This window comes from Lepus europaeus, chromosome 7 (genome assembly GCF_033115175.1).
Source record: "Lepus europaeus isolate LE1 chromosome 7, mLepTim1.pri, whole genome shotgun sequence".
In the NCBI taxonomy this organism is placed as follows: domain Eukaryota; kingdom Metazoa; phylum Chordata; class Mammalia; order Lagomorpha; family Leporidae; genus Lepus; species Lepus europaeus.
In genome coordinates, this window is record NC_084833.1 from 15,890,371 (window position 1) to 15,900,854 (window position 10,484).

The following is a 10,484-nucleotide window of genomic DNA, read 5'->3' on the forward strand; positions in this document are numbered from 1 at the left end:
CCCTGAAACGATGCCTGGAGTCCCTGGAAGCCGGAAGCAATGAATGTGATATTCAGGGAAAAGCTCAGGGAAAAAATTGCTGAAGAAACTCTTCTGGGACTAGTGGATGTGACACGGACAACCTGCAGGGAGAGCAAGAATGCCCATGACTCTGGAGCCCAACAGCAGAGTCTACACATCTGCACTGGAAGGGGAGGTGAGGTCAGTAACCCGAGACATTGACGAGAAACAGCAGATAGAGCCTAGAGGGAACTAGGCTTGAAGCCCCACTGGGGAAAGTTCACCAGGCTAACTAGAGTAGAGAGAGAAAAAAAAAGGACAGGTATGGACGAGTTTCTCTCCGCCCACCTCGCAAAGGCAAGCAAGAGACAAAGGGCAGTTGCCATTTTGGACATACATAAAAGGCGCCCAACCTCAGGGCTGTGCTTGACCTCAGAGCTGCACCCGCCCTCAGTCAAGCAGAAAAACCTGACTCTAGGGGGGTGAAATAACAGGAGGTTAGGACCTAGTGGACGGGTGGAGCTAATGAACTGAGGTGGTGAAAAAAGATACAGTGGGTGAGAGGACTCACGGAGTTTATGTGAGTACTCTCCAGAGATGCTACAATTTGGTAACCTTGGCAACCCGGTGGGAGACTGCAGGAGAATCTGAGCCCACACTGAGGGCAGCACAGATTCTTTGTGTGGACCTTGGGAAAAAGCAGACGAATGATACACCCACAGAAGCCAGAGATTGGAAGCTGACTACCTTCAATTCCACTCAGCTGTGTGGTATCACTTCCCTTCTGAATCAAAATAAATAAATAAATAAATAGAGAGACATTTACCACGCCTAACCTGAGTGTGTCACCTGTGGCACACCCTTAACCCTGAAGAACCAAGCAGAGCTCTCTGGCCACACCCATCTCAAGGCTCTAAGGCTCCATCAAAAGAAGACAGTCCACTTAATACAGTCATAGTTTAACAAGAAAAAACACCACAGCGAGGGAAGAAGAATTCAAAGAATATCTACACAATGCCAAGCAACAAACACAGAAACTCAGGAAACAAGAACAAGGGAAACATTATGACACCCTCAAATGAACAACACACCCCAAGCCAAGATTATGAAGATGATGAGATGGAAGAAATGCAAGATATGGATTTCAAAAAATTTATGATAAGAACATTTAGAAGTTTTCAAAAACAAATTCTTGAACTATGGAAATCCTTACTGGACAGGATAGAAAATTTCTCTCATGAAAATGAAATCTTAAGGAGGAATCAAAATAAAATGCAGAAACTAGTAGAACAGGAAAGTGTGATAGTGAAGACAAATCAAAATGAAATGAAGAACTCAATAGCTCAAATGACAAACACATTAGAGAGCCTTAAAAACAGAGTCAGTAAGCAGAAGAGAGAATATCGAACTTAGAAGACAGAGCACAGGAAAGTATACAGTCAAACCAAAGAAAAGAAGAGGAAATTAGAAATCTAAAAAAATATTGTTGGGAATCTACAGGATACTATTAAAAAAGCCAACATTTGGGTTCTAGGAGTTCCTGAAGGCTTGGAGAGAGAGAAAGGGTTACAAGGCCTTTTTAGTGAGATACTAGCAGAGAACTTTCCAGGTTTGGAGAAGGACAGACATTCTAGTACAGGAAGATCATAGAACCCCTAGTAAACATGACCAAAAGAGATCCTCACCACGACACGTTGTAATCAAACTCACCACAGTGAAACAAAAAGAAAAGATTCTAAAATGTGCAAGAAAGAAACGTCAGATAAGTCTCAGAGGATCTCCAATTAGACTCACAGCAGACTTCTCATCAGAAACCCTACAGGCTAGGAGGGAATGGCAAGACATAGCCCAGGTACTAAGAGAGAAAAACTGCCAGCCCAGAATATTATATCTTGCAAAGCTCTCATTTGTGAATGAAGGTGAAATAAAGACCTTTCATAGCAAACAGAAATTGCAAGAATTTATCACCACTTGTCCAGCCATACAAAAGATGCTTAAAGATGTGTTACATACGGAAACACAGAAACACGGTCATCAATATGAAAGAAGGTAAAGTAAAGAAACCTCGCAGCAGAAGATCACAGGAAGTTCAAAGCATATATTAGAGAATATCTTTGGGAAAATGGCAGGGCAAAGTTACTACTTATCAATAGTCACATTGAACGTTAATGGCCTCAACTCTCTAGTTAAAAGGCATAGATTGGCTGAATGGGTTAAGGTACAGAACCCATCTATTTGCTGCTTACAAGAAACACATCTTTCAAACAAACATGCATGCAGACTGAAAGTGAAAGGCTGGAAAAAGATATACCATGCCAACAGAAATGAAAAAAGAGCGGGCATAGCCATCTTAATATTAGATAAAATAAACTTTAACACAAAAACTGTTAAGAGAGACAAAGAGGGGCGCTAGATAATGATTAAGGGATCAATTCAACAGGAAGATATAATGATTATCAATGTATATGCACCTAATTACAGGGCACTAGTTTATTTAAAAGATACGTTAAGGGACTTAAAGGGAGACTTAGATTCCAATACAATAGTACTGGGGGACTTCAATACTCCACTCTCAGAAATAGAGAGATCAGCATGACAGAAGATCAACAAGGAGACAGTAGATTTAAACAACACTATTGCCCAAATGGATCTAACAGGTATCTACAGAACTTTTCATCCTACACATAAAGAATTTACATTCTTCACAGCAGTACATGGAACCTTCTCTAGGATTGACCACATACTAGGCCACAAAGCAAGTTGCAACAAATTCAAAAGAATTAGAATCATACCATGCAGCTTCTCAGACCATAGTGGAATCAAGTTGGAAATTAGCAACTCAGGAATGCCTAGAACATATGCAAACACATGGAGATTGACCAACATGCTCCTGAATGAACACTGGATCATAGAAGAAATCAAAAGGGAAATCAAAAAATTTCTGGAAGTAAATGAGGACAACAGCACAACATACCAAAACATGGGGTACAGCAAAAGCAGTGTTAAGAGGAAAGTATGTAGCAATAGGTGCCTACATCAAGAAATTGAAAAAGCACCAAATAAATGAGCTTTCAATGCAACTCAAGGATCTAGAAAAACTACAGCAAACCAGACCCAAATCTAGTAGGAGAAGAGAAATAATTAAAATCAGAGAAGAAATCAACAGGATTGAATAAAAAAATTACAAAAAAATCAGCCAAATGAGGAGCTGGTTTTTTGAAAAAATAAACAAAATTGACACCCCATAGGCCCAACTTACTAAAAAATAAAGGACCCAAATCAAGAAAATCAGAGATGAAAAAGGAAACGTAAAAACAGACACCACAGGAAAAAAAAAAAAGATTCATCAGAAATTACTACAAGGACTTGTATGCCAGCAAACATGGAAATCAATTAGAAATGGATAGATTCCTGGACACATACTCCTACATAAATTGAACCAGGAAGATATAGAAAACCTAAACAGACCCATAACTAAAACAGAAATTGAAACAGTAAATAAGGGCCTCCCAACAAAGAAAAGCTCAGGACCAGATGGATTCACTGCTGAATTCTATCAGACATTAAAAGAAGAACTAACTCCAATTATTCTCAAACTATTCAGAACAATCGAAAAAGATGGAATCCTCCCAAATTGTTTCTATTAAGCCAGCATCACCTTAATCCCTAAGCCAGAGAAAGATGCAGCATTGAAAGAGAATTACAGACCAATATCCCTGATGAACAATGATGCAAAAATCCTCAATAAAATTCTCGCCAATAGAATACAACACATCAGAAAAATCATCCACCCACACCAGGTGGGATTTATCCCTGGTATGCAGGGATGGTTCAATGTTAACAAATCAATCAATGTGATACATCATATTTACAGACTGCAGAAGAAAAATCATATGATTATCTCAATAGATGCAAAGAAAGCATGTGATAAAATACAACACCCTTTCATGATGAAAACCCTAAGCAAACTGGGTATAGAAGGAACATTCCTCAATACAATCAAAGCAATTTATGAAAAACCCACTATCAAAATCCTATTGAATGGGGAAAAGTTGGAAGCATTCCCACTGAGATCTGGTACCAGACAGGGATGCCCACTCTCACCACTGCTATTCAATATAGTTCTGGAAGTTTCAGCCAGAGCCATCAGGCCAGAAAAAGAAATTAAAGGAATATAAATTAGGAAGGAAGAAATAAAACTATCCCTCTTTGCAGAAGATATCATTCTCTACTTAGGGGATCCAAAGAACTCTACTAAGCGACTATTGGAATTCAAAGAAGAGTTTGGCAAAGTAGCAGGATATAAAATCAATGCACAAAAATCAACAGCCTTTGTATACACAGGCAATGTCACGGCTGAGAAAGAACTTCTAAGATCAATCCCATTCACAATAGCCACTAAAATAATCAAATACCTTGGAATAAACTTAACCAAGCATGTTAAATATCTCTACAATGAGAATTATAAAATCTTAAAGAAAGAAATAGAAGATAATACCAAAAAATGGAAAAATCTTCCATGCTCATGGATTGGAAGAATCAATATCATCAAAATGCCCATTCTCCCAAAAGCAATTTATAGATTCAATGTGATACCAATCAAAATACAGAAGATATTCTTCTCAGATCTGGAAAAATGATGCTGAAATTCATATGTATACACAGGAGACCTCGAATAGCTAAAGCAATCTTGTACAACAAAAACAAAGCCGGAGGCATCACAATACCAGATTTCAGGACATACTACAGGGCAGTTGTTATCAAAACAGCATGGTGCTGGTACAGAAACAGATGGATAGACCAATGGAACAGAATAGAAACACCAGAAATCAAGCCAATCATCTACAGGCAACTTATATTTGATCAAGGATCTAAAACCAATTCCTGGAGTAAGAACAGTCTATTCAATAAATGGTGCTAGGAAAATTGGATTTCCATGTGCAGAAGCATGTAGCAAGACCCCTACCTTTCACCTTACACAAAAGTCCACTCAACGTGGATTAAAGACCTAAATCTATGACCCGACACCATCAAATTATTAGAGAGCATTGGAGAAACCCTGCAAGATATTAGCACCGGCAAAGACTTCTTGGAAAAGATCCCGGAAGCACAGGCAGTCAAAGCAAAATTAACATTTGGGATTTCCTCAAATTGAGAAGTTTCTGTACTGAAAAAGAAACAGTCAGGAAAGTGAAGAGGCAACCAACAGAATGGGAAAAATATTTGCAAACTCTGCTACAGATAAAGAGTTAATAACCAAAATCTACAAAGAGATCAAGAAACTCCAAAAAATCAAAACAAACAATCCACTTGAGAGATGGGCCAAGGACCTCAATAGACATTTTTCAAAAAAGGAAATCCAAATGACCAACAGACACATGAAAAAAATGTTCAGGATCACTAGCAATCAGGGAAATGTATATCAAAACCACAATGAGGTTTCACCTCACCCTGGTGAGAATGGCTCACATTCAGAAACCTACCAACAACAGATGCTGGCGAGGATGTTGGGGGAAAGGGACACTAACCCACTGTTGGTGGGAATGCAAACTGGTTAAGCCACTATGGAAGTCAGTCTGGAGATTCCTCAGAAACCTGAATAGAACCCTACCATTCAACCCAGCCATCCCACTCCTTGGAATTTACCCAAAGGAAATTAAATTGGCAAACAAAAAAGCTATCTGCACTTTAATGTTTTTTGCAGCTCAATTCACAATAGCTAAGACCTGGAATCAACCCAAATTTCCATCAACAGTAGACTGGATAAAGAAATTATGGGACATGTACTCTATAGAATACTATACAGCTGTCAAAAACAATGAAACCCAGTCATTTGCAGCAAAATGGAGGAATCTGGAAAACATCATGCTGAGTGAATCAAGCCAGACCCATAGGGACAAATATCATATGTTCTCCCTGATCGGTGACAACTAACTGAGCATCAAAAAGGAAACCTGTTGAAGTGAAATGGACACTATGAGAAAGAGTGACTTGATCATCCCTTGTCTTGATTGTTGATGTGTAATTTAATACTTTATCCCTTTTAGTATTTTTTTGTTCTACTTAATACTATTTGTTGAATGATATAATTAACACACAATTATTCTTAGGTGTTTAAATTTAACTGAAAAGTGATCCCTGTTAAATATAAGAGTGGGAATAAGATAGGGAGGAGATATACAATTCAGGACATGCTCAATCGGACTTGCCCCAAATGGTGAAGTTAGAAATGTGCCAGGGGATTCAAATACAATCCCATCAAGCTGGCATGTACCAATGCCATCTCACTAGTCCAAGTGATCAATTTCAATTCACAATTGATCATACTGATAGGTCTAAGAGTCAAAGGGATCACATAAGCAAGATTAGTGTCTGCTAATACTAACTGATGTAATCAAAAAGGGAGAGAATGATCCATCGTGGGAAGCGGGATACACAGCAGACTCAGAGAAGGGCAGATTGCCTAAACAGCACTCTGGCCTCAGAATCAGCCCTTAAGTCATTTGGATCTGGCTGAAGAGCCCATGAGAGTATTGTAGGCATGGAAAGCCAAGACACTCTGGCAAAAAAAAAAAAAAAAAAAAAAAAAAACCTAAATGAAACATCTCTGTGAGTGAGATCCCAGTGGAAAGTACGGGCCATCAAAGAAGGAGGTATCTTTCTCTGAAGGGAGGAGAGAACTTCCACTTGGACTATGCCCTTGTCAAAATAAGATCAAAGTCGGAGAGCTCAGGGGGCTTCCATGGCCTTGGCAACTCATGACTAGAGCTTGGGGAGATTGCTGATGCCTTAAACAAGAGTGTCAAATTGTTAAGTCAACAACAGGAGTCACTGTGCACCTACTCCTCATGTAGGATCTCTGTGCTTAATGTGTCGTTCAATGTGAATTAATGATATGACTGGTGCTCCAACAGTATTTTGCACTTTGTGTTCTGTGTGGGGGCAAACTGATGAAATTTTTACTTAATATATACTAAATTGATCTTCTGTATGTAAAGATAATAGATGAATCTTGATGAAGAATGGAATGGGAGAGGGAGCAGGAGATGGGAGGGTTGCGAGTGGGAGGGAAGTTTTTTTGGGGAAAAAGACATTTTAATCCATAAACTGTACTTTGGTAATTTATATCCACTAAATAAAAGTTAAAAAAATAAAGAAGGAAATAAGGGAAAACAAAGGAATAGCTATACTTTTAATTTTCCATTGTTGTGAATCCAGGTACAAAATATTTAATGCCGTCTTTTAATTAGTTATGATGCTTTCTTCAGAAGTAGGTGTAGCATTGGCATGGTCCCATTGGCATTTATGAAGGCAATCAGCAATGCCTGAAAAGTGCTAAATCCTGACCTAGTGTCAGAGGCACAGAAACCCTGAGAGCTGTGTGTCTTCTCCAGCAGATTAAAAGCAGCTGAATGGAGTGGGTCTTCTTAACTCTGAGGTTCTGACTGACAGTGATTCTTTCCTATTGATCACCAACATCAAAAGCCATGGCTACATCCTGCTGTTAACAGTCCTTCAATTAATAAATCTGTATATTCCCTCAGTCCTCTAATATCTAACATTTCTTATATTAAATCCTTCTGAGGATTTTTTTTTCTTAAGTGGACCACATTGGTAGAAATCTTATGATACTGTAGGATAATGCAGAGCCAATTCAAAATTATTAATAGATCCTATGTGCTCTAGACTCATTTAATAATTCCATATCTTTAATTCACCAGTACTTATATATTCTCCCATTTAATAAAAAAGAAAAATAGCGAGAACTTGTCATGTTCCATTTATGGTAAACCAGAAAAATGACTAAATAACTCTTCACTTCATGGCTTCATTTGTACACAGAGTAAGTATCTCCTCAGTGTCAATGAGTACATAAGCATTTTGAAAATTTAATCTCAGCAAAAGTCCATGATGTTAGCAATTTTAACCTTTGTCAAAATGGAGGATGACTGGAGTTGAAATAGGTAATATTCACCCAATTAAAAATCAAGATCAGCCAGCGCCACCGTAGCTCAATAGGCTAATCCTCTGCTTGCAGCGCTGGCACCCTGGGTTCTAGTCCCGGTCGGGGCGCCGGATTCTGTCCCAGTTGCTCCTCTTCCAGTCCAGCTCTCTGCTATGGCCCGAGAGTGCAGTGGAGGATGGCCCAAGTGCTTGGGCCCTGCACCAGCATGGGAGACCAGGAGAAGCACCTGGCTCCTGGTTTCGGATCAGCGTGGTGCGCCGGCCGTAGCGCACCGGCTGCAGCGGCCATTGGGGGGTGAATCAACGGAAAAAGGAGGACCTTTCTCTCTGTCTCTCTCACTGTCCACTCTGCCTGTCAAAAAAAATTTTAAAAAAAGATCAAAGCATCATTCTTGTTTTCATAAACTGAAATCTGTTAGTTTTCCAACACTATATACATCCAAGGAGAGAAGCTTCATTTCAACAAGTGCATGAAACTTATGAATTGATTTAAATAATAGCAGAACTACAAATAAAGCATTAGTGGTACATGTGAATGAGGACTGAATGAAGGGATGCGGTTTATTTACATGGAAAAAATGGGGACGAGAGGTCATTTCATAAAACATATGTAAGGAAGATGAAGAGATGTGACAAATCCTCTTACAAGTTTCAGTGAACTCTTTACCCATGATGATAGAGTTAGAATGAAGATGAGTCAGAAATGCTGTTCTTCAACAACTGTTCTGAATTAGCTATGAGGTCAGAAAAGGAGAGACAGAATGAAGTGGAAGTAGTTATATTCTAGGATATATTCAAAGCTCCTGTGTGTGTATCGCTATTATTAATATTCTCCATTTATCAAACAATGTAGGATCCAAATTTTAAAGAACACTAGAAACTGAAAAACAACTACAAAATCTGATAAAGAGAAAATAAAATAAGTAAACATAAAGAAACAAAAGAAAACAAATGAGTAAGAAACTGCATTTGTGTATGAAATCCTCATTCTGGGCGTACACTGTTGGACTACACTGTGATCTTCATTACAACACAACAGCAATTCTGTTTTGAAGAGAAGCATTGTTTCTATAGTAGATACTGAAATGAAGTGTGACTTTGGGAGTGTTTCATGAGACTCATGAGTGTTGTAGAGGTAACTAAATGTGTGTGCTTGAATAGCACTATCATCTGTATCAATGTATTGAAGAAAAGCAAAGAAATGGGCTTTAAACTTGGAAATGTGTTCAAATCTACGCTTACCTATTAAAAAGGCAAAAAGAAGAGGGAATAAGAAGATTCACCCTTTAATTAGAGATTCTTACTGTTCACATCAAATAAATAAATACATAAATAAAAAGAAAAAAAAATATTCCCTAGAGACATAGTCTGGAGCCCACCAGTTTCCTGAAAGCTTCCTTCACATCCTTATTCCTCAGGCTATAGATCAAGGGGTTCAGCATGGGAATCACTACTGTGTAGAACACAGAGGACACTTTGCCAATATCTTCATTGTTGCCTGAACTGGGCTGGCAATAAATGGAGAGGATTGTACCATGGAAAACAACAATAGCTGTGAGGTGGGAGGCACAGGTGGAAAAGGCTTTGCGTCTTCCTTCTGCAGAGCGCATCCTCAGGATGGTGATGAGAATGAACAAATAGGAGGTGAGGATGACCACAATAGTAATCGACTCATTGAATGTGGCCACGGTGAACAAAAGCAACTCATTCATAGTGACATCATCACAAGCGAGACTTAAGAGAGGGGGTAGATCACAGAAGAAGTGATTAATCACATTTGACCTATAGGATGGGATCTTAAAAACTAAGCACAAGTGGATCAGGGAACACAGTGAAGCACAGAGGTAGCAGCCAAAAACCAGCTCCACACAGAGCTTCTGACACATGATGACCATGTACAGCAGGGGGTTACAGATGGCCACAAAGCGGTCATAGGCCATCACCGCCAGCAGGATGACCTCAGTGATTATACAAGTGGAAAACAAGTAGAATTGCACCATACAGCCAAGGAAAGAGATGGTTTTGTCCTTGTTGAAGATATTTGTCAGCATCTTTGGCACAATGGTTGAGGAGTAACAGAAGTCCACGAAGGATAAATGGCTGAGGAAAAAGTACATGGGAGTGTGAAGCTGAGAGCTGGCTTGGATCAGTGCAGTCATGCCCAGGTTGGCCAAAACCGTGACTCCATAGATGAGAAGAAACACCAGGAAGAGAAAGACCCTCAACTCAGGAATGTCTGATAATCCCAGGAGAATGAACTCTGTCACCGCGGTGCAGTTTTCCTCAACCATGTTCCCACTTTATATGTTAGCTGCAATAGAAATCTAAAGTTTACCCTCCATTTTATGATCTAAAATTTAGTTTAGACACTCTCCTAAAATAAGACAAAAGGAGAAGTAAATTAGTTAACTTTTCTAGTATATAAACAGGATATTTTTAATACAAAAATAGGCAAAATGTAGACATTGTACAAGAGTGGCAAAGTTTCATGAAAATGCCTATGATGAAAAAACAATGCT

General features: G+C 39.0%; 1 protein-coding gene across 1 annotated transcript; it reads right to left on the bottom strand.

The window, feature by feature from the left end:
- Positions 1-9,320: 9,320 nt before the first annotated feature.
- LOC133763664 (olfactory receptor 5L1-like) lies at positions 9,321-10,256 on the bottom strand. The gene has a single exon (XM_062197460.1). The coding sequence runs from the start codon at positions 10,254-10,256 to the stop codon at positions 9,321-9,323; it is 936 nt and encodes a 311-aa protein (XP_062053444.1).
- Positions 10,257-10,484: the final 228 nt, after the last annotated feature.

Bases quoted from the DNA above. Each gene is read 5' to 3' on its own strand.
- LOC133763664 (XM_062197460.1), bottom strand. From the start codon at position 10,256: ATGGTTGAGGAAAACTGCACCGCGGTGACAGAGTTCATTCTCCTGGGA.